This window comes from Salminus brasiliensis, chromosome 13, assembly GCF_030463535.1.
Source record: "Salminus brasiliensis chromosome 13, fSalBra1.hap2, whole genome shotgun sequence".
Classification (NCBI taxonomy): domain Eukaryota; kingdom Metazoa; phylum Chordata; class Actinopteri; order Characiformes; family Bryconidae; genus Salminus; species Salminus brasiliensis.
The window spans coordinates 3,391,687-3,419,542 of record NC_132890.1 but is presented as its reverse complement, the minus strand read 5'-3'; the positions used below and the strand labels follow the sequence as shown (position 1 = coordinate 3,419,542).

At 41.7% G+C, this 27,856-nt stretch overlaps 3 protein-coding genes and 2 long non-coding RNA genes across 6 annotated transcripts; 1 reads left to right on the top strand and 4 right to left on the bottom strand.

Moving 5' to 3' along the window:
* Window positions 1–136: 136 nt before the first annotated feature.
* Window positions 137–4,982, top strand: trim35-30 (tripartite motif containing 35-30). The gene is made up of 6 exons (XM_072695020.1): window positions 137–541; window positions 2,627–2,722; window positions 2,813–3,043; window positions 3,145–3,167; window positions 3,243–3,361; window positions 4,438–4,982. The coding sequence occupies exons 1-6, from the start codon at window positions 137–139 to the stop codon at window positions 4,980–4,982; spliced, it is 1,419 nt and encodes a 472-aa protein (XP_072551121.1).
* A 1,768-nt stretch (window positions 4,983–6,750) lies between these two features.
* On the bottom strand, window positions 6,751–9,919 carry cimap1b (ciliary microtubule associated protein 1B). 2 transcript variants are annotated; one of them, XM_072695494.1, is made up of 7 exons: window positions 9,778–9,919; window positions 8,520–8,633; window positions 8,235–8,438; window positions 7,813–7,914; window positions 7,613–7,734; window positions 7,383–7,523; window positions 6,751–6,935 (listed from the first exon to the last, which is right to left on the bottom strand). In XM_072695494.1, exons 2-7 carry the CDS (start codon window positions 8,629–8,631, stop codon window positions 6,843–6,845), a joined length of 774 nt encoding a protein of 257 aa, XP_072551595.1. In that variant the 5' UTR covers window positions 8,632–8,633; window positions 9,778–9,919; the 3' UTR covers window positions 6,751–6,842. The 2 variants fall into 2 exon arrangements, with proteins under 2 accessions (XP_072551595.1, XP_072551596.1); XM_072695495.1 differs by lacking the exon at window positions 9,778–9,919 and adding an exon at window positions 9,682–9,716.
* A 1,398-nt stretch (window positions 9,920–11,317) lies between these two features.
* On the bottom strand, window positions 11,318–16,569 carry LOC140575279 (protein tyrosine phosphatase domain-containing protein 1). Its single transcript, XM_072695528.1, has 11 exons — window positions 16,391–16,569; window positions 16,207–16,287; window positions 15,930–16,048; window positions 15,181–15,318; window positions 14,506–15,059; window positions 13,454–13,699; window positions 13,109–13,225; window positions 12,889–12,990; window positions 11,994–12,074; window positions 11,685–11,795; window positions 11,318–11,437 (listed from the first exon to the last, which is right to left on the bottom strand). Exons 1-11 carry the CDS (start codon window positions 16,567–16,569, stop codon window positions 11,318–11,320), a joined length of 1,848 nt encoding a protein of 615 aa, XP_072551629.1.
* A 986-nt stretch (window positions 16,570–17,555) lies between these two features.
* LOC140575417 (uncharacterized) lies at window positions 17,556–22,663 on the bottom strand. Its single transcript, XR_011980812.1, has 2 exons — window positions 22,286–22,663; window positions 17,556–21,415 (listed from the first exon to the last, which is right to left on the bottom strand). It is a non-coding gene; the product is annotated as an uncharacterized lncRNA (long non-coding RNA).
* Window positions 22,664–25,710: 3,047 nt separating this feature from the next.
* LOC140575055 (uncharacterized) lies at window positions 25,711–26,585 on the bottom strand. The gene is made up of 3 exons (XR_011980783.1): window positions 26,478–26,585; window positions 26,307–26,384; window positions 25,711–26,186 (listed from the first exon to the last, which is right to left on the bottom strand). It is a non-coding gene; the product is annotated as an uncharacterized lncRNA (long non-coding RNA).
* Between the last annotated feature and the right edge of the window lie 1,271 nt (window positions 26,586–27,856).

Here is a 27,856-nt window from a genome sequence, read left to right as displayed (position 1 = left end):
CCCCACTGCTTTGCATTCTGGTTGAATCTCACAGGGCAGCAGGAAAGGAGCCCAACATATGTATATATATAGGGGCCTTTGAGCTCATCTCTCACATGCGTTCCTCGTTGGTGCTTGACTGGCTGGATGAGAAGACATGGCTTCCAGACCCTCTCTGACTGAGGAGGACTTCTCCTGCCCGTTATGCTGTGAAATCTTCAGAGACCCCATCCTCCTGGCCTGCTCGCACAGCATGTGTAAGGGCTGTGTGCGCACCTTCTGGGACCAGCGAGGAGCTCTGGAGTGTCCCATCTGCAGAACCATCTCCTCCAACTCAGAGCCCCCTACCAACATCGTGCTGAGGAACATGTGTGAGGCCGTGCTGAAGGAAAAGAACCGCCGGTTCTCGGTGGAGATGGAGGGGTTCTGCAGTTTACACCGGCAAGCTCTTACCATCTTCTGCCATGCGGAGCAGAGGCCCATCTGCACAAGGTGCAAGGATTCCAGCCTGCATATCAAGCACTCTTTCTGCTCCATAGAGGAGGCATCGCAAGACCTGAAGGTATGGAGTTAGTGTTTGGCACTGGAGCGATTCTAGAAGTCTAGTCAGATATTACTATCTTCTTAATTCCTGAGAGTTCCTCCGTTCTTCACTTTCATCACACAGTATTTTTCACTGATAGTGAATAAGTTTTACTCTGAAGAAAAATGTATTGGGACACCCTCTCATTCATTCTTTCTTCTGAAATCAAGGGTATTAAAATTGAGTGTTGTGCTTTTTTGGAACCTCTACTGTATTTTGGAGCATTGCTTCGAGGAGTTGATTGCATTCAGCCACAAGAGCGTTAGTGAGGTCAGGATGTTGGATGATCACCACCCCACCTCATTATCCCCAACTCATCCTAAAAAGTACTGGATGAACCTCCACCACCATTCCAGAGAATACAGTTCTTCCACAGCTCAATGCTGGGGGGCTTTATACCCCTCTAGCCCACGCCTGGCATTAGAGCACGGTGCCAATAGGTTCATGTTTATCTGCTCTTATTCTAGTCCTATTCTCCTGGCAATACTTTTCTACAGGAATTAGACAATGGTTAGCAATGGTTGCAACTTAAAGTAGCGGAATGCATTTATTAGTAGGGGTGTCCACAAACATTTGGACATATAGTGTATGTTTGAAGGTTTTTAACAGAATAATAAGCCAAATTCAGAGCTCAAGAGCTCAATGCAAAATACAAGATATATTTGCCCAGGCTTTAACACCGCTGTCCATTTCATGACAAACACTGTGACCCCATGAAGTGTTCATGTTGTACACTTCATGACCCTCAGTGAAGGCACTAGTAGATGGATCGATCAGAGTGCAAAAGGTTGGAAGTCCAAACATGAGAGCAGTCCTGTCAAACAGGTCCTCCTAGAGCTGGTTCTATCTGCTTATCAAGAACATAGAAAGCAGGTTTTCTATGACAGCATAATATTAATGAGCCTTGCACAGTACAGATCTGCAGGTATTTGACAAATTTGTCATCTTTGTTTTGACAGTTTGTTTGACTCACAAAAGCTGGTATGATGGCCGATAAGCTGCTATTGCTGAAAACAAACTGTAGATGGTGGCGAGACGAAACTCAATAGAACAGCTGGCTAAAAGGGGAGTGAAGTCAATCCATTCAGTCAAGTCTCCAATTATTTGTATTTTGAACAGATTCGGGTGGATTCAGCTACGACCGAATCAGGCTTAAAAACGGTCTAAAGATGCAACGTGATAATCTGGTTTAAGAGGTTTCTTCACTATGCGGATTGATCATGACCCAAAATATACTGCAAAAGTAAACACACAAGCTAAGGCCTTGATTTAAAGCTGAAAGTCTCATTTCAGATCCACTGCAGTGGTCCAAAGAGGACCATTATATAGTGCTTTTTACAACTGCTGTTGTCACAAAGCAGCTTTACACAAGTAAAAATACAAGAAATCAACAACATAAAAAGACATGAGAAATCTAAGACCCCCAGTGAGCAGCCAAAGGCGACAGTGGCAAGGAAAACTCCCTCAGAGCTGGAGGAACCAAGACTCACAAGAGGGACCTGAGCCGTCCTTCTCTGATCAGAACTATTTATTAATTATTGATAAAAGCCACAAAACCACCTAAACTGTTGTACTGCTCAGGTGTTCAACACAGTATTTATCATAATATAATAATCATGCTGTAGTATAACTTAGAATATAGTCCTGGCAGTGATGGTCAGAGTAATGAGAGTAATGATTGTTAGTGATTGTTGATAGTAGTGATATTAATAGTGGCAGATAAGAGTTAAGAGTCCATATAGGTTTGAACATGGTAATTAGGCACGTAGCAGTGGTAGGAGGGTGTGCAGCTGGTCTGGCATGGGTGGTGGGGGAGCCTGGTGGTTGGACTGGTGGGTGGCAGCTGGTCTGATGCAGGTAGAGGGGACCCCAGCGATCAGTCTACCAGTAGGTCAGGCTGGATGAATACGCAGCCATTAACTTGGATAAGGTCAAGAGACAGTTAGTTCTGAAGCATTGTGAACATTGTGTCACTGTCCAATTATTTATGGCCATGGCTGTAACTCCCATTGTTTTGGCATTGAGGTTTGACGCCTTCCCATTCTCTTGTTTGTCGCCGTGCAGGAGAAACTGGAGGCGAAATTGAAGCCCTTGCACGAGAAGCTGCGAATCTATGAAGACTCCAAACAGTCCTATCTTAAAATGACAGAGTATATAAAGGTAAGGGGTTAGAAGGTAGAAGTTTCAACGTATACATCTGATTCAATCACATTTGTTCTTGATAGAGACGTGGGTCATCTCTCTCTCTAGAAGCAGGCCCAACATACAGAAGCTGCGATTAAAAAGGAGTTTGAGAAGATTCATCACTTCCTTTGGGATGAAGAGGCAGCCAGGATCGCTGCACTGAGGAAAGAGGAGGAGCAGAGGAGTCAAACAGTCAAGAAGAAGATTGAGAAGATCCAGACACAGATGTCTTATGTCTTGGAGACCGTCAAAGCCATTGAGAAGGAGATAGGAGGAGATGACCTGCAGTTTTTGTTGGTAAAAACATTTGCAGTGTGCTAAAATGCAGCACTTTTAAAGCTCATCTGCCAAAACTCCAGAACTGTTCTCATTCTGCCTCGTTTCACTTCCATTTGCAGAACTACAGGGCGTCAGTGGACAGGTAAGTGAAGCACAGATCACCTGTTGTTCTTCTCATCACACTCAACCCTTCCCTGACAACTGAATGTGCTTTTAGAACGCAGGCCAAGCTAGACAGCCCGGACAGGCTCTCTGGAGTGCTGATCAATGTGGCAAAGCACCTGAGCAACCTGGGCTTTCAAGTATCAGAGAAGCTGCATGGTGTTGTACAATACAGTAAGTACTACACTAAATACCTTATATGGACAAAAGTATTGGGACACCTGCTCATTCGTTGTTTCTTCTGAAATTAAGGGTATTGAAAAGAGTTAGAGTATCTGTCTCTACTGTCCAGGGAAGACAGCTTTCTGTCTTTTCTAGATTTTGGGCTAGATTTTTGCTGATAGCCTTAGTGAGGTCAGGATGTTGGATGAGGATCACCACCCCACCTCATCATCCCCAACTTCCCAGCTCCAAATCCCAAAAGTATTGGATGGAGCACCATCACCATCATTCCAGCGAACACAGTTCTTCCACTGCTCCACAGCTCAATGCTGGGGGGCTTTATACCCTTTTCTAGCCTCACGCCTGGCATTAGGCGTGGCAATGGTGCCGGTAGGTTCATGTTTATCTGCTCCAGAGAGTGCTATTCTATTGGCAATTCTTCTCTGTGGGGGCTAGAGAAATATTGTGCATTTCCATGCACATGGGTGCAACGAAAAGTAGCTGAATGCATTCATTAGAAGTGGTTGGTTTGGCGCTACGCATAACACCACTACATGCCAGTGAGCTACCACAACATGTGGGAGACTGGGGTTCGATTCCCGGTCTGGGTGACTATGCTGCGCTACACCAATAAGAGTCCTTGGGCAAGACTTCTAACACTGCATTGGCCCACCTCTGTAATACAAGTAACCGCGTAAGTTGCTCTGGATAAGAGCGCCAGCTAAATGCCATAAATGTAAATATAAATGGGTGTCCACAAACATTTGGACATGGAGTGTATTTCACAAACCCTGATTTCTCAGTCCTCACTTCGGGCTTTAAGGTGGATTCCAGGTGGATTTCCAAAAATAAGTGTTTGTGTGGGTGTGTAAATTGAACACTTTAGACATCTGGTTCTATGGACCAGCATTGTGTGAATCTAAGGTCTGCAAGTTTCTCTAGAATGACACTTCTTTCAAATGGTGTTCATCTAAAAGGTAAGGGATGGGCTTGAATTATCCAGCCTCACTGAGAACCCCCAGTTTCTAAAAGTGACAATGTGTATCTACACATCTTTCTCCTTCTCTCTCCCTCTTTTGTCCCTCCAGCTCCTGTGGCTCTAGACCCCAACACTGCCCATGCTGACCTTGTAGTGTCTGATGATCTTCTCACCATGGTCTACACCGGTGAGCGTCAGGATCTTCCTCCCAACCCAGAGAGGTTTGAAGGTTTTGCAAGTGTCCTGGGCTCTGAAGGCTACAGCTCAGGCACTCACAGCTGGGAGGTGGAGGTTGGAGACAACACATCCTGGGCTGTGGGAGTGATCTCAGAGTCCGTGTACACGCACAGGGAGAACCTCTCGCGCTTCGGCTTGTGGTACGTAGGTTTCTCGAACGGCAAATACGGGAAGGGATACTCCCCAGAGATCCTGAGTGTGATGCGGGTTGGCGAGAAAGTCCGGAGGATCAGAATTCAGCTGGACTTGGACAAGGGCAGGTTGACCTTCACTGATTCAGGTCGTAACACCTGCCTGCACATTTTTAAGCAGACTTTCAATGAGAGAGTTTTCCCTTACTTTTATAACCACTGCAAATCACACCCTCTGAGAATACTGCCAGGCAAGTCCTCACTGACGATTCAGACGTCCAGTTAGTCCAGTTAGAGGTAGTAGTTTCCTTTAGTCAATTAAACTGTTTGGATTAATATCATAATGAGTGAAAGATTTGTGGAGGAAAACCAAAACCATAATCCAAAAATGTGGATTAATAAACATGTGAAATGTAAAAAGAACCTGGATTTGACATCATAATGTGCATACAGTTGAATTTTGCTTATGAGACAAATAATAAAGAAGGTCTTGCTCATTGCTGCGGCCTCTTTTGAGGTATTGTGAAACTGTATATTCATAGACAGTGCCATTCTTGTGTTCTTTAAATGTAATAAAGAATAACAGATGCTATTTTCTGATTATATAAAAGTAGCAGACTGTCAAAAATATTAAAGTCAGAATCGATAGTACGTGTCGTGTCATATCTGAACACAATTCTTCAGATCTAATCAGTTGAAGCCTAGGCTTTGGAGCACAGCTGAAGTTTGGTCTGTCCTACAACTGAGACAGATCATTAAATGTTGGGGGCTACATTGACCCTTTTTTTGGGCTAGGGTAAATTTTAGTCATACTCTCATTCTTAATAAAGTAGATTACTATGGCAAGCTGTTTAAGCCTTAAATCTCACCAGCGATACCAGCACTGAGTAACCCTAGTTTTTACTAGTAGAAACATTGATCATTTCATAGATCAGCTATGAACTGTTTACTAGTAATAATATCTAAAGCCATTCTGACTAGTCATATTACCAAGATGACATATCCTTAATGTAATTTCAACTGGTCATATTTTACCATTGATTTACATGGAATTTCACTCTCTTATCCAGTCTCTTGCTTTTTTAACCAGTAAAAAATCCAGTTGTAGATATCTACAATTATTTTTGACTAGTAGAAGTTGTAGTTCCTGAGACCTACAATGTAATTCTTACTAGTAAGAACTCAAATTATTACTAAAAAACTCATATTATAGATCTTTATATATTTATATCTAAAGCTGCATATGTCCTAAATGCACTTTAGAACTAGTCAAAGCTACATTAGAGATATCCTGATTTAGCATTTCATTTACAGATATGTGGGCCTTGTTGTTTTACTAGTACGAATTACATTGTTGATATGTGGAATTTCTACAGTTTCTGCTAGTAAAACATAATTGTAGATATATGTAACCTGGGTTTTTTTACTGGTAAAAAAGCAAGAGGCAGGATAAAAGAGAGTGAAATTCCATTTAAATCAATGGTAAAATATGACTAGTGGAAATTACATTAAGGATATGTCATCTTGGTTATATGACTACTTAGAATGGCTTTAGATATTATTACTAGTAAACATGTAACCTGGGTTTTTATGAGTAAAGATGCAATTATAGACAAGAGAGAGTGAAAGTCTGTGTAAGTCAATGGCAGTTGATATTACATTAAAGGTATGTGGTTCTGGTATTTGCACACCTGTGTCAGCAATTAGTGCAACTTAAAGTAGCTCAATGCATTCATTAAAAGGGGTGTCCACAAACATTTGGACATATAGTGTATGAAGATCTGATATTACTACTAGTAAACACTCCATAGCTGATCTCTTTTAATAAAAACTGCATTACAGGGATCTTATATTTGAGTTTTACTGGTATAAATTGAGTTAGGACTTGGGTCACTGGTGTGATTTTAGGCTGAAACAGCTAGCCGTAGTCTACAGTAGACCTGGAAATCTGGGTTCTGCTAGAATTAGGAATTCTTCAGCTGTTGGGTTTAAATCAGTGGATGCCTTGTCCCCTCTAATCCATACATTTGGCAAAATCTCACTTCTTCCCTTGGTTTAACATGTGTCAGTCACAATCCTGCAGAACTGTTCAGTCTCCACTGCGTAACAGAGCTTGCTTTATTATGAGATGAGGGAAAGCACGGAGTTAATTGGTGACATCCATAATCGGTGGTGCCGTGAACTCAGAGTGACGGATACCAAAGGAGAAGCTGGGAGCTTTGAGTCGTGTAAAAGTCACCTAGAGAGGTAGAAAAAAGGACTGGTTATGTATAATTATGTATTTTACATTTTATATACAGTTTCTATACAGTACACTCATATATCCACAATATGACAAAAGTATTGGGACATCTACTGATTTTTCTGAAATCAAGGGTTAAGCTGATCTTGCTTTTGTTGGAGTAACTGTCTCTACTGTCCAGAGAAGAAGGCTTTCTACTAGATTTTGGAGCAGGTGCCCTGCTGTGAGGATTTGATTGTATTCAGCGACAGGAGTGTTAGTGAGGTCAGGATGTTGGATGACCACCCCACCTCATCCCAAAAGTATTGAATGGAGCCCCACTATCATTCTAAAGAACACAGTTATACTACTATACATACACAAGCATGTGTGTATACCTGTGTGTGTGTGTGTGTGTGTGTGTGTGTGTGTGTGTGTAAGAGAGAGAGAGCGCGAGAGATTGACCTGCTCTGGATGATGAGCTCCAGGTCCTGGTTTCGTAGTTGTGTCTCCAGGCATGCTGTTGCGGCCGGTTATGCTGTATTGAGGAGACCTAGGACTGTAAATGCTTGGATCCACAACTCTGTATGTCCCCGGAGCCGGAGTCTAAGAGGAACATGGCAATTGTTATTGGCTTAAAACATTTATTTAGAAGGCCTACATTTCTACTGTAGACTTTTAGGGCTGCTCCTCACCTTTTGCAGGTCCTCATGGAAGCTGCCTATTTTGCTACGGCCCGTGAAGGAGAAGTTTGGGGCAGATGTTTTACTGACGGTGTTTGGCCCCAGCACTGAGGGGAGCATGTATGCAGCAGGCCCTGGATTCAAGAGAAACAATTAGTTCCACAGGAGTTGTAATGCTATATTAGTGTTCTGTTCTGTGGGTTGGTGATTACCAGGTGATTGGTCCCTGCGAAACCCTTTGCTTCTACCTGACAGTGAGTATGCAGGGGAAGAGTAATAGGTGATCATCCCCGCCCTTTCAGGAGAATATCTCCCTGCAAAGCAGAAAGCAAAGCTTATATATATATTTATTTATTTATTTATTTATTTGTACGGTATACAGTACTGTATACTATATGTATATATACATATATATGTCACATTTATTTATTTATTAAATTATTTAGTGCAATATTGAGCTAAATTAAGCAAATACACACTAGTTATGCTTTACAATGTGCTTTAAAATAGTGTGTTTATTGTACTTATTGTACTTATTTCCACTTAATAAGTATAAACAGCACATATTATTTGACTATTATATATATTCACTTTTATATGATATATAGATTCCATTATCTATAGTTCTTCCTACCTGGCCCAGGAGTCTGGAAGAGCTGAGGGTCTTTGGGCCGGCTGTAGAGTGAATAAGCTGGGGTTCCGTCCCGCCCAACTCTGGTAATATTAGAGGGGACAAGGTGACCTGGTCCTGGTGAACAGCTCGGGCTGAACTGCCTGTGCCGTGTGCCAAAACTGAACCCCGGAGCTTTCCTCTTCCGTGGGTCATGAAAATTCATACCTGAGTAACAAACTTTCATGAAATGCTGAAGACCACCAGACGTTCCAGGACTTTTTGCATGTTTGGTCATCTGTTCTTTACCTGTAACCCCTGGGAGGGCATATTTAGGCCCTGGGCTTCCGTACAGGGCTGCAATGGGACCTCTTGGCTTGTGGGGCCTCCAGGTACCTACCCATACTTCCTGATCTGGCATACCTGTTCAACAGGTCAAACAGTGTTTATTATTGGCATAATAGAGATGGTGCAGCATTGACAGCTGGGGGGTCTTGGATATTTTAGACAAATAAGCCAAACAATGCTGTCAACAGTCCACCAATGTTGCCATGGCAATGCTGTTACTGTGCTCTGTGAAGTGTGAGAAAAAAAAGAAACAATCCAACCAACCAATCCTAACACCACAGACATGAAATGGTTATTATATGTGTGTATGTTTTTATTTTAACACAATGTAAAGAAGAACTGCCAAGATAAACATTACACACCATATGTCCAAATGTTTGTGGACACCCCTTCAAATGAATGCTTTCAGCCACTTTAAATTAGACCCCTTGCTGACACAGATGTGCAAATGCACACACACACACACACCGCTTGTCTTGCCCCTGTAGCGAAGTACTGACAATAGAATAGGACTCTCTGGAACATGAACATATCGGCACCATGCCTAATGCCAGGCAATGCTCCATCCAGTCCTTAATAATCCATCCAACATTACGACCTTACTAATGCTCTCTTGTTACTGGATGCAATCAAATCCTCACAGCAATGCTCTAATCCAAAATCAAGTTGAAAGTCACAGAGACAGTTACTCCAACAGAAGCAGAAAAAGCTTATTTTGGAAAGAAACCCTTGATTTCGGAGGAAACAATGAATGGGTAGGTGTCCAAATACTTTTGTCCATAAAGTATATCACAAAGTGAAGTGTTTTCTTTCATGACAGCAACACTATAGCTATATATTTATATAAATTACCATTTTTACACTCTCAATTATACGAATTATGCAGATTAGAGACCTGGTCAGTCATGAAAATGTCAGTAACCTTAACATTCATATAAAAATAAATAAAGTATTCGGCTTATAACTGTGGGCAAACTATGTTAGCGACCTGAAAACAACAGTACTTAAAAGTCAATACTCTTAGTCATATTTACTAAAATATCTTCCACCAATCACGTTCTCCTACAGTCCAGTAACTCCAGTACTTTTCTGATCTAGCTTCTAAAGCCTCTCCTGTTCGTACCAGTTCACACCAGCTGTGCCTCCCACTGATTGAAAAGTGTCACCCAGACACCAAACCGAAGGACGATGAAGGCAGAAAAGGCTGTAAATCTCACACCTGAAGCTCGTGGATTGGAACGCTGTGCAGCGCGGGGCCTTCGAGGCGAGCACGTGCAGAAGATCCTCAGCTGTGATTGTTTACTTGTTTTCTTTCCTCTCACTATGACAACTCATCACCATAGCAATAGAGTTCCACGCTGGTGGAGGACTGCACTGCAGAACCTCGGTGATTCTCTCAACAGTAGTCGCATTAGGATTACAGACAGGCAGCAGCCACATGAGCTTCAGTCATGTGAACAAATAAAGACCCCATTTAAGACCTGTGTCTTTTTTGCATATTTAAACTCACAGGCATTTGCTCTATCTTCTCGATTCATCTCCTTGCACTCCTCCCATGAAGATCGAGCTTGTACTTTGTACTTTGACATCAACTGCGGTACAAGATCTACCCATGATGACCTTTCAAACATCTTGTGGTTCTGTTCCTGGGCTGATCTCGCTAGGACGGCCTGACCTGGTCATGTTGGTCAGTTGTTCCACTTTATTTAGTGGACGGTGGAACAGTGGCTGATTTCTCACTGTTCTGAGATCTGATTAAACCCCTTCCCAGACTGCTCTGCATCTACAGTCTTCTTTCTGAAGGCCTCAGAGAGCTTTTTGGATCTGACCATGATGGTGATCTTCTTCACCCCTCACTTCAACCATCAATCAAGATCAGACCAGACTAAACGTCTGAGGGTTAAATAAGACTCCAGACTCCTCCAGAATAATCCTCTCCAACCATGTTCTGATCATCTGCAGCTGATGTTCTGCTCCTGAGTCTAATTCTATAGATTTGAAGGAGTAATAAATGTGGGGTGGGGTGAGGGGGGTGGGGGGGTCAAACGATTTCCTCATTAGACAATGACATTGCTATTAATTACATGTTTTTTATTTTAAAACAAGTTTTAATTGATATATAACCTTATACACTGTGTGTCCAAATGTTTGTGGACACCCCTTTTGATGAATGTCTTCTCTACAGGGACTAGACAAGCATCAAACAGCTTGTCTAGTTCCTGTAGAGAAGACACATGAATCTGCTGGCACCATATCTAATGCCAAGCATTATGTAGAAGGGTATAAAGCCCCCCAGCATTGAGCTGTGAGTAAAACTGTGTTCTCTAGAATGATGGTGGTGGTGCTCCATCCAGTACTTTTGGGAGGAGCTGGGGAGTTGGGGATAATGAGGTACGGTGGTGATCATCCAGACCATCACTGAATGCAATCAAATCCTCACAGCAATGCTCCAAAATCTAGTAGAAAATCTCCCCAACAAAAGCAGGATTAACTCTTTTTTAAAACCCACAATGAATGAACAGGTGTCCCAATACTTTTGTCCATATGTTGTACCTTTTAATGGGGTCCAATGTGTATACTGAGCTGCTTAACAGATTTGGATTGTAATTAATACAAATTTTACCTTATAAAAATATATTAATCTCCATTTGGGTGTACAGAAAAAAACATAACAGCTGATTTCACTCCTAAATAATCAATAATCAATAAACAACTGAACTCACTTTTCAAACAGATTTCTTTATTAAATCAGAGCTTTGTTAAGAGCTTGTCTGGATTGTGGGACTCCCTGTGGCTGAACGGATGCACTGCAGCTCTCTCACAGTAGCGCTGAACAACTTCAGCAAGGTGCCAGAGCATGCTATCTCCTCTGGGGGGCGCTGTCACATAGGAAAACAAACAGTCAAGCCACATTTTAATTTGTACAGCATCCTTATTCAATCAAATATCACACACAATGCATAACTATTTAGATACCATATAACACACACACACACACACACACACACACACACACTCACACAAGCATGGCCATTCCACACATGCAGAATTAGGGGAACTTACACACACACACACAGAGAGAGAGACACTAACACACACCCCTATGGTGCCCAGATAGATTCCTACCCTGGTCAGTGCTCGTATTAGCCGCTGCAGGATGGCATTTCCGGTCTGTGGACAGTGTACCGTCACCTGACCCACACAGCTTAGTAAACAACACAGAGTGCTGCGCTGAGACTGAAAGACATTTTGAGGAGCACATACACACACACACATACACACACACACACAGCGAAGAAGCTTAGTTCTGCTATATGGCGACTCAGTTGGTCATTTGGGCCACACTGTCCCCATCAGCTTTACATTTAATGAGAACTAGAGGTAGATGCTGTGTTAAGAGTGTTGTACAGTGGGGGGTACAGGCCATGTTCTCACCTTGTGCAGCGTTTTGAGGGGATTTTGACCCGGCGTGTTCGTACACAGCTTATCTATGTCCTCCGCACTCAGGATGGGCTCCTGTAAACACACACAGCTCTAGTTTATATGCACACACACACACACACACACAGCTTGTCTAGTACATGTAGAAAGGTACTGGCAATAAAATAGGACTCTCTGGAGCACATAAGCATGAAGTATTAGACCCATGCCTAATGCCAAGCATGGTCTAGAGCCCCCCCAGGTATAATGTAAAAGGGCATAAAGCCCCCCAGTATTGAGCTGTGAGTAGAACTGTGCTCTCTGGAATGATGGTGGTGGTGCTCCAGCCAGTACTTTTGGAATGAGCTGGGGAGTTGGGGATGATGAGGTGGGGTGGTGATCATCTAGACCTCACTGAATGCAATCAAATCTTCACAGCAATGCTCCAAAATCTAGTAGAAAGTTACTCCAACAAAAGCAGGATACACTCTTTTTTAAAGCCCTTGATTTTAGAAGACACAGTGAATGAGCATGTGTCTAGAGCCCCCCACCCCCCATATATTGAGCTGTGGAATGATGAGATGAGTTGGGGTGGTGATCACCCAATATCCTGACCTCACTAACACACTAACATCTAATCCTCACAGCAATGCCCCACCAAAATCTAGCAGAAGACCTCTTCCCTGGACAGTAGAGACAGTTACTCCAACACAAGCAGGATAAACTCTTATTAATATCCTTAATTTCAGAAAAAAAATATATATATATATGCAGGTGTCCCAATACTTTTGTCCATATAGTGTATCTGGAGTGGAGATCTGGAGTAATTTTTTTGTTTGCCTGTCTGCAAACATAGAAGTGAATATTTGTGTACTGATGTGTTCCCACCCTCATCCATTCCATTCCTGACCTTTAGTTTTTCTAGCCAGACCCACATCAGAGTACACAGAACTTTGGGGTCCGTCTCCATGGTCAGCGTGGCCCATCCGTACGCACTGAGATTTAGTTCATCCTATGGAACGAGACACAGAATGAACACTGCAAAGGTGACCTCTTCAAACCTTTCAGTAGATCTTACTCACACCGCCTTCTACTATAAACCAGCACAGTGTTTACACCAGAACACAGACCTGTAACAGTGCAGCCCTCTGCAGTATTCTGTCTCCCGGTGGGTCTTGTTGTGCCATTGCTTCAGCAACTGCTTTTGATGATAATGCCACTTTCCCTGATTCATGATTTTTGCAAAGCTTTGAAATGAAAAATAAACAAATAAATAAATAAAATGGGGTTCAGTAGAGTGTTTGTTCAAAGCATATAAAGTAAGACCATCTTTATGAGTCTAAGAATTGAGAAACGAGCCGGTCTTTCACTTGGTGCATATTTTTTCAGCAGCCAGTTTGGCCTACTGGTCAGGGAATGCCAGTGTAGTTGGCTCATAGCTGGAACCGCACTTTAGGGGGTAAATTTAAGCTCACCTCTATGGTGGAGCTGAACTTTGGAAACGGTTGAGCTTTCTTCATTGTGAACTTTGGCCGCTTAGCAGCTCTGGTGTCACACACGCGAGGGCTGGATGGTGCAACAGGCGTGTATCTGTCTGTTGAAGAATTTGACTCCTTTGTCATGATGTCGGTGGCAGGAGTCGTTGACCTCTGATCTCTGAAATGACTGATGAGTTTAGCATCATCCACAAATGATGTGGAGCACTGTATGAATCCAATGTTCTGGAAAACAGAAGAGACTCAATTAGCCTCATAGAGTGTCCACAGGGCCCGTGCCCATGTAAACACTGTTTAAGCTGCACCATTAGCCTGGCCTGCTCTTCGAATGTGGTACATTACAATACAGCCAATCGTACATTCATTATTTTAATGCCACAATCAAAACATCCTAGCTAACTTCATGTGGGGCCCTGTATGAGTAGTCCAAATAAGAGTCAGAATGTTTGATGGGACCAGGGTGGGTTAAACATGGGCCCCATCTGGGTTGTACACTGCATATGGGGCCTAGATGTGACCCATGTGAGAATAGGGTGGGTTATAACAATGGATCCCATTTGGGAAGCCCAACTGGGTCCAAGTAAAAACGCATTATATACAAACCCACCTGGAACCCACCTAGCCCACGCTCCATGAATATGCTGGCTGGGATATTTTCATCTCTAAAGGATGAAGAAAGGCTGAAGAAAGGCTCAGATGGAATTTATAACAACTGCTATCATTTACAGTCAATATACTGTACAGCCATAAAGTAGCTGAGGATAAAAATAAGAAAAAAATTGCATATTGGCCCTTTAATGTCATTTAACCTTGTTCTACAGCACAGAGCTTTGTATTTTAATGACATCATCAGGCAAAAAAACATAACTGGAGGCCCAAATTCCTGCAGTTTGATATCCTTGCTCAAATGATATAATTCACCTCACTGGTAAACTGTTGTTTAGTAGCTGTGCTAATATTGGACTCTGGCCCCCAACACTAGAACTGATGACATCTCTTGTTTTGAAGGTTCTGATTGGTTGATATCTCACCTTACTCAGAGTAATTTTGCTCAGGTCCGACTCGCTGTAACTGCGCTTGTTCAGGAGGACCGCTCTCTTTCGCTCTAGGAATCCAAACGGCTCGTCCCATGAAGATACAGGGCCTTCCCCCTCTGTCAGTACAGGCAGATACCTGTGGAGCACCAGCGTGTCCCTCACATCCCCCTGGAGAGCCAGAACGGCCGCCTTCCTTTCTAGGTGCACCTGAACTTCAGGAGGGCTGAGGGTTCCCTGGGCAATGGCTGTCAGCAGGCTGCACAGAAGATGCAGGATTTTGGGCGTGTCAGCGAGGGAGCGGGCCTCTTCTCCATGCAACAGCAGGGCCTGGCGCTGGAGATACTGCCTCAGACTGAATTGCGCTCCGTGCCGCATGCTCAGGCACGGATACTGTGCTAGCTGGGAGCCCAGAAGTCTGGCGAAGTCAAACACCAGGCTGATTTGTGCGCGGGTCTGAATGGAGCGGGGCCGCTTGATTCGTACATAGTGAATAGCTTCACTGGCAGTGATTCTCAGTATGTAGATCAGATAGCATGCAATCAGCACTCCTGCAGGATTACATAGGAGGGTTTATGCCATTTGCTAAATTTCTATGCAATCAGTGTTATTAAACAAGGCAATAGAGCTTAATAGATTCTTTGTATACATTCATACAAGTAAGGCTCAAACCTGTTCGGCCTAGTCCAGCATGACAGTGCACAGCCACTTTGCCTTCCTCCACAGAGAAGGCCAAGACCTTCACTGCGTCCAGCATCCCGACCATAGACGAGACTCCAAAATCCGCCATGCCAAAGTTGTAGAAGTAAACTAAAAAGGAGAAGCATCCATAGTATCTTTATCTTTCTTTATCTCATTGTATAATAAATGTATTAAAAAAAAAAAAATAAAAAAAAAAAAATATATATATATATATATATATATATACATATATACATATATAGTGTATGTTGTTTTAGTATATATTTAAGGTAAAAACAAATATATATAATGTACACACTATATGTCCAAATGTTTGTGGACACCCCATTCTAATGAATGCATTCAGCAACTTTTAGTTGCACCTACTGCTGGCACAGATGCAAATGCACACACACACAGCTTGTCTAGTCCCTGTAGAGAAGTACTACCAATAGAATAGGACTCTCTGGAGCAGATACACAATGCCAGACATGGGCTATAGAAGGGTATAAATCCCCCAGCATTAAGCTGTGGAGCAGTGAAAATCTGTGCCACTCTGGAATGATGGTGATGGTGCGCCATCCAATATTTTTGAATGATTGGGGAGTTGGAGATGATAAGGGGTTGTCATCATCCAACATCCTGACCAATTTAAAGCAATGTACCTCCAAAAGAAACAATGAATGAGCAGGTGTCCCAATACTTTTGTCCACATGGTGGATGATATATATGAAACTCACTTTGATTCTCCATAAAGACCTGCGGAGAATACGTGAAGCCACTGTCAGGCTCCAGATCAGGGCCGCAGTGAGCATGTTCACCAGGGAGCTGCATGTTAATGATGGATTTGATGTTCAACCTGTAGACACACACATATACAAACATCTACAGGTTATTCACTGCCTTCCCAGAGCATTTACCCCTAGCTCTCACTGAAAGAAAGCTATGAAGAGAGCAATCATGCCCCAGACATGCATTAATTCCTTAAACAAGCAGGCGATGACTTGAAGCACTCACTTCTTAAACTGTTCTATCATGCTGTATCTCTTAATGAGATTCGTGGATGGCCGTGCCATGGCAACAATGTCGTAAGTGACCCTTGAAAACAGTAAAAAGGTTTATTGCTTTATTTAAGCCACACTTTAAAAGAAGATGCAGGTTCAACACAATGAGACTTAATGGCGCAAGGTTGGAGCCTCACCAGCTGGAGAAGACGCCCTTGATGGCCTGCTGGCTTTGTCTCCAGCATGCTGGACCCTCATAGCGGCAGTCCCTCCCACCGCAAGCCAGCAGGCAGATGATTTTAGGAGGGATAGCCTTTACCAGGTTCTCCCTGGTCTGGGAGTATGAGGGCTTTGGCACTGGAACCAGAGGAGTCATACCAGAGACGGGGAAGAGGATGGAGGAAGGGAGAATGGAGGTAGCCGGATAATAGGTGGAAGGCGGCTAAGTAGCAGGCTAACGGTAGCAAGCTAAACTACGGGGAATAAGTGATGCAGGGCAGATGTTTAGTAAGGGGTGAGCAGTAATAACTAGTTTATAGCAGAAAAAGAAGCAGAATATCTAAAGTGGAGACCAAATAATGTACTGTTAGACATCAGAAGACACATAGGGACTTAGCTTAGCTTAGCCTTAGTAGGTATTAGCAATATGGATATTTTGTAAACATTAAATGCACATTTTATTTTGATTACATAATAGACTAATCAATGACTCGAGATGTATTCAATATCTGCTGCATGTCATATCATATAATATAAATTATTTTAGGACCCTATTAGGGACCTTAGGATCCTGTGCCATACAGAATGTTGCATAAAGCACTAATTTAATATCTAATAAGTTTAATAACTTTAAACAGTGTCTTACCTGTCTTTTGTCCCATTTGTGCAGTTAAATGTGCACCGTTTACCTGCATGCATGAGGAACGAGTGAAGGTAATCCCACACTGCCATGCTGCAGACATGTGTCTGGCTGACCTAGCTTCAAAGCTCTCTAAGCCTTATTAACTGTCATAAACACATTAGAGGAAAGATGTTCACAAATCATAGAGAGCCTAATTATATAAGCTGACCCGAGCATTCCCATCTGTGTCGGCCCACCATTTTTGAAGCGTCTCTACATGATGCGGTGAGCTAATATCATATATAACATAGTGACTAATAAAAATATGGCAGAAGATGACCAGCGTTCAGCGATGCACTCCAGAGTCGGGTTCAGAGTCGGGTCAGGAGTTATCCCGTGTGTAATCTTGTACCTCAGTTTAAGAACATCCGTCTGTACCCAAATAAGCTGTGATACATAATGTCATAATGTCGCTCAGGGCTTTTAGCACTGTTCATTATCAGTCATTTCACAGGCGTATGTATATGTACACACCAAATTTTATTTTACAGTGATTTCAAACACATAAAGCCACAGACAGCAACTAAACTACATCAGCTAAAGCAACACATAAAGGGAAAAAGGGTAAATGGAGTGGTTTTATTTGTGACCCCATCAAACGTCAGCTAGCTCAAATGAGCCTCTTTCTGAGCATGCACTGTAAAACGGGTGGACTTTCTGCATGGATTTGGGCATAACCTGGTCAAATTACACGTTTGTTGATTTTCTGGTCTAATTACGGTCTGCAGATTTTCTAATGTTTTCTAAATAGTTAAACAGATCATCTACAGAGATATAACTCTGCAGCTTTTAATGTATAAGTACTGCTTATTTGCTAAATGTAACACACTAGGGGGGAAAATGTGCATGTGCGAAGGTTACGGCACATTTTACATTATTATGTTAAATTATGAAACTAACTAGAAACTGTCCACAGATGAAAATGTCCACTCCTGTTTTACAGTGTATAATCAGACTAGCTAACGTCTGATGGCTCCATAGTCACTTAACCAAGTCAAAAAGGGAATGTCCAATAGGTTGTGCAATTTCATTTTTCATCGTTTCTCATTGTAACATTTACATTATTAAATGTTTACATTGATTGCCTGTTAGACTGGAATTAAATGTATTATTATATACATTACAGTCTGTGACTGAACAACTTCACACACACATCTTCAAAAACATTATAAATACAGAGGAATGTAAACAAACACATAGAGAACACTTTGATCTGAACAGCTTTGGCCCTTTGCTTTGTGACAAAGAAGGCTTGTGTATTTTCCCTGATAGTGGAAAAAAAATATGTATCATTTTAGAAAAGATCTATTAGAATAACATTCTATTATTATTAAAACATGTATGTTTATATACTTTATGTCTAAAAGTATTTAAAATATTTTTATATTTTATATACTTTTAAATATAAAGAATTTTGCATACCATCTATGAATATGCATAGTATGCAAATAATATTTATTGTTCACAAATTCCTCTTTAGGTCATATATCTGTTGAGAATACACAAGCCCATCTCTTTGGGTCCTTTGAGCTGTTCAGGGTCCTCTGTAGTACATTTAACAGTACATTGTACATTGTGCATGCGCACCACTGGCTCTTTTTGGCCTGTTGGTAGCCTTCTACACAGAATGGCCCCGGTATGGTTACAATACTTATTGTAACAAATTAGGCTTGTGTATTTTCCCTGATATTAAGATTTGAGAAAAGGTTTTAAAGCATTATAATTAATTATTAAAACTATATATATATATATATATATATATATATATATATATATATATATATATATATATATATATATATATCATGATTTAATCATTATTAATGCTTTAAAACCTTTTTTTCCGTAACATATGTTAGAAATAGTTAATGCCAATAATATTTAGTTAATATTTAATGCTAATATTTATTGTTTACTAATTCCTCTTAATCCTCTTTTCAGGTCATTTATCTGTGGAGAATACACAAGCCCATCTCCTTGGGTACTTGCATGCGCACCACTGGCTCTATTTGGCCTCTTGGTAGCCTTCTACACAGAATGGCCCCGGTATGGTTACAATACTCATTGTAACCAATTAGGCTTGTGTATTTTCCCTGATTTTTAGATTTGAGAAAAGGTTTTAAAGCATTATAATTTATTATTAAAACTATATATATATATATATATATATATATATATATATATATATATATACATCATGATTTAATAATTATTGATGCTTTAAAACCTTTACTATAAACATTAGCATTAAATATTAACTCTAAATATTATTGGCATAAACTATTTCTAACATATGTTAGGAATTGTTCATGCCAATAATATTTAGAGTTAATATTTAATGCTAATATTTATTGTTTACTAATTCCTCTTAATCCTCTTTTCAGGTCATTTATCTGTGGAGAATACAGAAGCCCATCTCCTTGGATACTTGCATGCGCACCACTGGCTCTATATGGCCTCTTGGTAGCCTTCTACACAGAATGGCCCCGATATGGTTACAATAACTTATTGTAATAAATTAGGCTTGTGTATTTTCCCTGATGTTTAGATTTGTTTAAAGCATTCTGAACTGGTATTAAAACTATTCTCTCTCTCTCTCTCTCTCTCTATATATATATATATATATATATATATATATATATATATATATATATATATATATATATATATATATATATATATATATATAGATAGATAGATAGATAGATAGATAGATAGTTCATGACAATAATGTTTATAAGTAATATTTAATGCTAATATTTATTGTTTACTAATTCCTCTTTATCATCTTTTCAGGTCTTTTTATACATTCTGAGTCAGGTCATTTATCTGTGGAGAATACACAAGCCCATCTCTTTGGGTACTTACAGCTATTCATGGTCCTCTGTAGTACATTCAACAGCATGTAGTACGTTGTGCATGCGCACCACTGGCTCTTTTTGGCCTGTTGGTAGCCTTCTACACAGAATGGCCCCGGTATGGTTACAATACTTATTGTAACAAATTAGGCTTGTGTATTTTCCCTGATGTTTATACATATACATATATAGTACATATGGCTTCAGTATTAGATAAAAATGTGAGGCAGGTATATTCTGCTCTGAGGGGGGTGTGCATAAATACCTTGGGTGTCTATATATGGACAGCCAAAGGATATGGGCATCACCCTCAGAGAACAATATACTTGCTTGGCATTTATGTGTGTGTATATATATCCATCTTCTTACTTCCTTATTCAAATGTTTTATTATTGTCTTTCAGTTACATTATGGATCATATTGAATTTAATCAATTCTGAATTCATCTGTGGAGAATACACAAGCCCATCTCACTGGCTGATTTCAGCCTTTTCATTTGTTTATACATAGTACATTGTATTTGAGCACAAATGTGTGTGTGTTTGTGTTTGTGTGTGTGTGTGTGTGTGTGGGTACTTGCCCCATTGTGTTACTAGTAACACTTTAAGCTTGTCTATTTTCCCCGAAAAACAGTAAATAACAGTATATATATTGAAATATGTGTTTCTGTGTAGAGAGAGTTGCAAGTAAATGTTTAACATCACATTTGTAACTAACTAACGATATATATATATATATATATATATATATATATATATATATATATATATATTGTTAGTTAGTGGCCACATTACCACGGAGCCCCTCTGGTGACATCCCACATAAGATAATCCTTTATTAGTCCCGCAGTGGGGAAATTCACAAATTCACATGATAAAATTAAGACGAGGCCACCACTTAGTAAGGCTACTTGTTCCCACACCTTATCAAATGATGGCCACAACTTAATTATCTTGTTCCCATGTCTTACTAAGTGGTGGCCACAACTTCATTTTTAATTCATACAGGATATCACCAGCGGGGCCCCGTAGGTTTACAGAAAGTTCTGAAAAAATATAGAAATCCTGAGTCTGAGGAGAATATACAAGCCCACCTCACTGGCTTTTCGCCTTTCCAGTTCTCTGTACTACGTGTAGTACAATAGTAGCAGTAGCAGTCTTTAGTAGCAGGCATGGCTGCAGGTCTGACAGTGACGTCCTGTCAGGCTCACGAGAACGTGAGTGTTTTCCTTGGAAGTCTTTTGAAAAGCATTCCAAAAATCGGGGCTGTCTCAGCGCCGTTTCTCAAAGAAGCACAGCTCAACCAATCCACGCTCTGCAGAGCAGTGAGAACGTGTAATTGTCTATTGATTAGATTCCCGCGGGCCAATCCTTGGCAACCGGCCTCTCGCCTTTCGCTTCACCATCTTCATCACTGTCATCATCATCATCGCCATCACCACCCTCATCCTCTCCTGTCATTGCCTACAACCAAACATTAGATCAGTGCTTCATGATGGAGCGATCTCCACACATGGAAAGTAAGCAGATTTTGAACCAAAGAATTTATGAAAATGTAAAACATGTAATTCAGTTGCCCTTTCTTATAGCATGACTTATAGTTTCAAGTTTCAAGTTTATTTGTCATCTGCACAACATGTCAGGACACGTATGCATTGAAATGCTTGTGGTGAGGCTCAGGTTGATGCTCTACAGGAGGACAAACTGTATACATGCTAAACATATTAAAAATAAAGTTATATAAAAAATTATATTAAATAAATACAAAATATACACAAAATATACACAAAATACAGAATATACAAAGAAATTGTAGACATTCTTTGATATGTACAAGAATTCTTTGATATGTACTTATTAATAATTAATGAGATCATGTGCAGAGCATGCACATCAAATCATAAAGGACAGGTTTGTTCTGCATTCATTTACGTTCATGTTTTTAGCTCTAAAATCTCCAAGAACCTTTACGTTTGTGTTTTGTGGCAGTATGTCCTTCTACACCGGCCTGCCCCTGCAGAAAACACACACCTACGTTTGCACTGCAAACACAGTCTGTCCATATTCTTGGTTTAACCCCTTAAAAAGCCTATGGACTGCCAGAGAGCAGAAAGCATCTATTACCAGAGAATAGCTCCACCAGTTTGCACAGATGTAGTTACTAAGTAATACACCCTAGCGTGGGACACGCCTTGGAGTGTTAAGGGGTTAAAATCAAAGCTGCTACATTTGCATATGCAGGCAAGTGAAAGTCTGCAATCGCACAACCCAACACTCTTCATCAAAACACATTGATTTATGATGTATGATCATGCAACGAAATGCAAAGCTCACCTCTGTGGTGTTCTGGCTAAGACTCAGATCCCGTTTGTCTTGAGCTCCAGCAGATAGTCGAGGTTAAGACCCAGAGCAGAGCAGGCTGTTCAGAGAGAGCTCAAAATGAAGCCCTGCAGACCGTCTCTTCCTTTTAGACTCCAGCACTGAAACCCTCCCACGAGCCAAATAAGCAAATCAAACAGGTTCTGGCCAGACTGAAAGGACTTTCCACAGAAAGGAAAACGAAAGTGCCGTGCAGAGATAATCAGACTGTGTCTCTGTTTGCGTTGCTGTTGGTTTGGCCTAAAGAACAAAGCGCAGAATATCAGCTTTAATGAGAGGAGGGTTTATCTATATTAGCCTAGAAACATGAGACCAACTGTCCTTTTCATACATTTTTTATGTGCACTATGTGTCCAAATGCAAAGTTGTAGACGCTTCTCATCCAAATGTTTCTCCTAAAATCAAGGAAATGAACCAACAGAACCCTCGGTTAATGAATCTGTTATGAATTCTCATGCAGAAACTATTGTGAGCTATTTGGTGGGACAGTTTGATTGAGCGTATCTTGTGGAGTCCCACCAGGTTCTATTTTAGGGCCTCAACTGATGTTAATTATGATGAAGTGTAGAAAGAATGGCCGCATTTCTTGGACACACTACATGTGTTTGCAGCGGGACACAAAAGCTGACTGACCTGTGGAGGAGGGAAATTTAAGAGGGCTATGGGGTTTTTATGGGGTTACCCTTCTGTAAAAAAAGAAAAGTGAAGAAGTGTAGGCTACAGGGTCTAAGGCAGGGGTGGGGAGCTGAGGGCCGGAGTCCGGCACAGTTTGTTGACACATCGACTAAACCTGGCAATCAGCAGGTGAGTTGAATCAGGTGTGCCCCTGTTCCCCACTCCTGGCCTAAAGGGTGGAGGTATTAGTATGATGCAGAGGGAGGTTTTTAACCCCTTTGCTGTAGTAACAGCCTCTGTGTTGGATTATTGCTGGGAGGATTTGATTGCATTTAGAACTGATCTTTAGCGATCCCAAAAGTATTGAATGAAGTATTGAAGAACTACCCCATTTCTAGGACTTACAGAAGGCACCCTCCACTGGGTGACACTCCTCTGGCGACGCTTGATCAGAGTTGTGAAGAAGTCAAATGCAATCCCTTTTGGAAGTTGACACGGGCTCATTTCCAATGTCCACTGAGTGAACCACCCACAACCACACACTTGTATTGCCCAAGACAAGTCTGCTAAGCCTTGCAACATGGCAGGAAGTGACAACATAGTGTCCATTAGACAGACTGTGAGCAACGTGGCGACGTTTAACACCCCAACATGAAATTGTGTCACTACTCAGACCTTGTAGACCAGAAAAACGAAAAAGAGCTATCATAGACTATTTGAACTTAAGTATTGGGACACACCTCCTAAACATACACAGCATTGTATTCAGGTGTTTTGTTCAGTCCCTTTGCCACAGGTGTATAAAATTAAGCCCCTAGCCCTGCAGTCTGCCTTTCCTCCACACATCAGTGAAAGAACGGGAGGTTCTGAAGAGCTCACTGAACTCCAGCGTGGTTCTGTATGTAATAGGAGACACCGCTGCACCAACAACTACAAGTCAGCTGGTAAAATTTAGACCTTCCCTCCTAGATCTTCCTCCATCAGCTGTGAGTGGTGTTATTATTGAACAGTGGAAGAGTTTAGGAGGAACAGCTCACAGAGAGCAGCTCAGTGTCCACCGAGTGTCAGTCAGACCACGTAAAGTTACAGAGCGGGGTCAGGGCCGAGTGCTGAGCTCAGAGCAGAGTGCAGAAAAGCCTCTAACTGACTCCATAACTGCAGCAGAGCTCCAGACCTGCTGCTGCTGGTAGAGCTGCATCGGGTGTGGTCCTTTAACATGTAGGCGTCTGAATTCTTTTGTCCATATAGTGTACATTACTGGAGGCTTTGATGCTTAAGTATTAGGTCTGCAAGTGTGTCTAAGCTGTGAGTCAGCAGTTCTACAACACAACTCCATCAGAATCCATTAATGACCTGTTAATGTTTCCTCTTTCTTGGGTTCGCTTACAGAACTGATGCAACGCCCCAGAGAAGAGGACTGAGAGCAAGTGGAAAATGAAACTCAGCGAGATACACAGTCTCCTCCCTTTAGACTTTAGACGCTGGAAACCACCCACATTTCCACAAGGCAATAACAAGGGTGGGTCTCTGCCATCAGAGCAACAAAACCAGCTCTGCCAAGTGCTGAGAGGGGGGTTTCCACAGAGGACATAAGAACAGTGGTAATTAGCAATAAAACAGGAACTGCAGAACACATTGCACACAATCTTGAGGAACCAGAGAACTTTAAAAGGGTGGATCTGTTAGAAGATCTCATTTGAAGATCCCAAAATATCAAATCTAGATAATAATACTTAATATTGGCTGAACTACATTAAAGCTTATTAAATTAAACAAGGCTACAAAGCTGAAACTGCAGATTTGCCCACAGCTGCCATTCAACTACACCTCTGACAAGCCTGTAAATACACTATATGGACAAAAGTATAAGGACAATCAATTATATTTTTGTAGGAGTATCTGTCTCTACTGTGCAAGACTTTCTAGTAGATTTTGGAGGGAGCATTACTGTGAGGATTTGATTGCATTCAGTGACAAAAGCCTTTGCGAGGTCAGGATGTTGGATAATGATCACCACCCCACCTCATCATCCCCAACTCATCCCATAAGTATTGGATGGAGCTCCACCACCATCATTCCAGAGAAGACAGCTCTTCCACTGCTCCACAGCTCCTCAATGCTGGGGGGCTTTATACCCCTCTATAGCCCACGCCTGGCATTAGACAGCATGGAGCCAACAGGTCCATGTTTATCTGCTGCAGAGGGTCTTATTCTATTGGCAGTACTTCTCTATGGAGACTAGACAAGCTGTGTGAGTGTGTGTGCATTTGCACATCTGTGTCAGCAACAACTGCAACTTAAAGTAGCTGAATGCATTAATAAGAAGGGGTGTCCACAAACATTTGGACATATAGTGTGTGTTATTGATTGGCACTTTTACAGCTTGAATTAAATCCAGTCCCAGAGAGGCTTTATATAGCATATCGTCACTGTCATGGAAAAATCCTTGTATCTCCAAAATGGCTACTTTACAGGAGAAAAAACTCAACTTTTAATGAAAGTTAATGTCAATTTTTTTTTTCATGTCATTTTGGAGCATTTCTATTGGTCCGTTCATCATGAAATTTGAATACGATGTAAAGATTCACATTATGTCAAAAAGTGATAAACTGCATAAATGGAGATACAAGGTTTTTGGTTTAATGTAAGGTTCACACTTCAGAAATGATATTTTCATAATTATTATAATTATTATATTCATCCTAATCTAATTTATGCGTAAGAGTGTGTGTTGTCATTTAAAAAAGCACACAACACCAGGGAAGTATTGGAGGTTTTACATCGTTTTGCTTTTTATTTTATTTTCATCAGAAAATTGCGAACAGCCTTAAAAGAAATGAGACATGTAAGGGAGGGTTGTTTCCAAAAGGAAACAACGCCCCCCTACAGTGGGTTGGTTTTTTGTTTTCCAGCAGGCCATCCCCAGAACCTGCCAACCAAGCAACAGACAACCAGAAGCCGACCGAAGGGTAAAAGGGAAGTGGATGGGGAAGGGAAGTTTCTTGTGTCGGCTTTTGTTGAGAGTTTGGTTGCTTCTAGAGTCTGGCGCTTTGTTGACAGGTCAGAGTAGACCTGGCGCTGTCCACTGCAGGCCCGCTGAACCTTGACCAGCGACTCGTGTGATGTCCATCCCATCCATATGGCAGGAGGCCACAACACAACGTCTACTAGAACATGGCAGAAGACCTGAGTGCCCGAAACCCTTGGCAGTTGGGTTCTCCTCCTCTCCTCCTCCTCAAATCTGTAGAGAGGAGACATCTCCCTTTAGGACACCGTCCATAAGCACAACCTCAGGCTGACGCTAGATTTCTCAATATACACATATTTGTGGAAGAGGTCATGAAAGGTGAAGCTCACTTACAAGAAAGAAATGCAAGCAGTGGACTACATGTCCCAGAAATCCTTAAGAAGTACCCAGGGTGACTATGGTGGCAGTGGCCTGGTGAGGATAGTGATGAGGGTTGTAGTTATTATGTGGTTGATATTAATAAAAGCATCTACAGAATAGGAGTAAAGTAACAGCTCCACTCACCACGCAGGACTCAGGAACCTGCTGGCTCCACCACGCTCAGTCCTCCAGCTACTTCAGCAGACGAGTCTGTAGGATAGAAGAGACCGACTCCTCTGTCTGCTCTCTATTTATCCTCTCCTTCCTCCCGCCCACACCCTACAGCACAGGGCGGTGCAGTAGGTGGCATATTGCCAAGGCTACCAGACTAAGTTTCGGTTTCTGCTTCTCGGTAGAGCTCTATTATGTTTCCTTTCAGTTCTGCAGAGTCGTCGTGTAAAGGGTTCGGCCTCTTCCTGACCGTCTCTAATGTTGCACAGGCACAGAATACAGATCTGTAGACATGTAAACATCAGACAATGACAACCAGAAACCTTTATTAGACAATTTTATGAAGTTACCACATGCAAATCATAGGTGTTAAGAACAAGACACAAATTAGGCAAAATTAACTGAACGTATACTGACCAGCCATAACATTACAACCACCTTTCCTAATAAAGGTAAAGGTACATGAATGTATCACTGAACTATGTACGCATTTTACCCATCTGTAGTAGTGAACACACACACACACACACACACACACACACACACACTAGTAAACTAAGGGCAGTGAACACACACACACACACACACACACACACACCCAGAGCAATGGGCAGCCAACTCCAGCACTCAGGGAGCAGAGAGTGTGAAGAGGCCTTGCTTAAGGGCCCAACAGTGGCAGCTTGCCAAGCCCGGGTTTTAAACCCACAACCCTGTCATCAATAGCCCGGAGCTCCCTAATACTGTGTGGGTCTCCCTCAGGCCACCAAAACAGCTCTGGCCCTTGGGGAAATTGACTCCACAATACCTCTGAAGATGTCCTGTAGCAGCAGTAGGGTGAGGTGAGACCTCCATGAGCATTAATGAGCCTTGGGGGCCCATGGCCCTGTCACCGGTTCACATGTTGTCCTTCCTTGGAGCACTTTTGGTAGGTATTGACCAATGCATACTAGAAACACCCCACAAGACTTGATGCCTGATGTTCTGGAGATGTTCTGACCCAGCTGACTAAATATCACAGTTGGGTTCTTGTCAAAGTGTCTCAGATTCTTACGCTTGTCCATTTTTCCTGCTTCAACACCTTCATCGCCTTCAAGAACTGGCTGTTCACTTGCTGGCATGACAGTGGTTTTAATGTTCTGGCTGATTGGTGTACACAGACACACATACCACAAAACGTTGGTGTATATATAGCCACATTATTCAACACGTTGTTGATGATGGTGGCGGAGTGACCTGTCTAACATGTACGTAGTAGATGTTCCACTGGCTTGACCTCTCGTGACTGCTAGAGGTCACAGCATGTGATTTTACATCATTGTGGAACCAATGGAGGGAATCAAACCCTTCCCTGA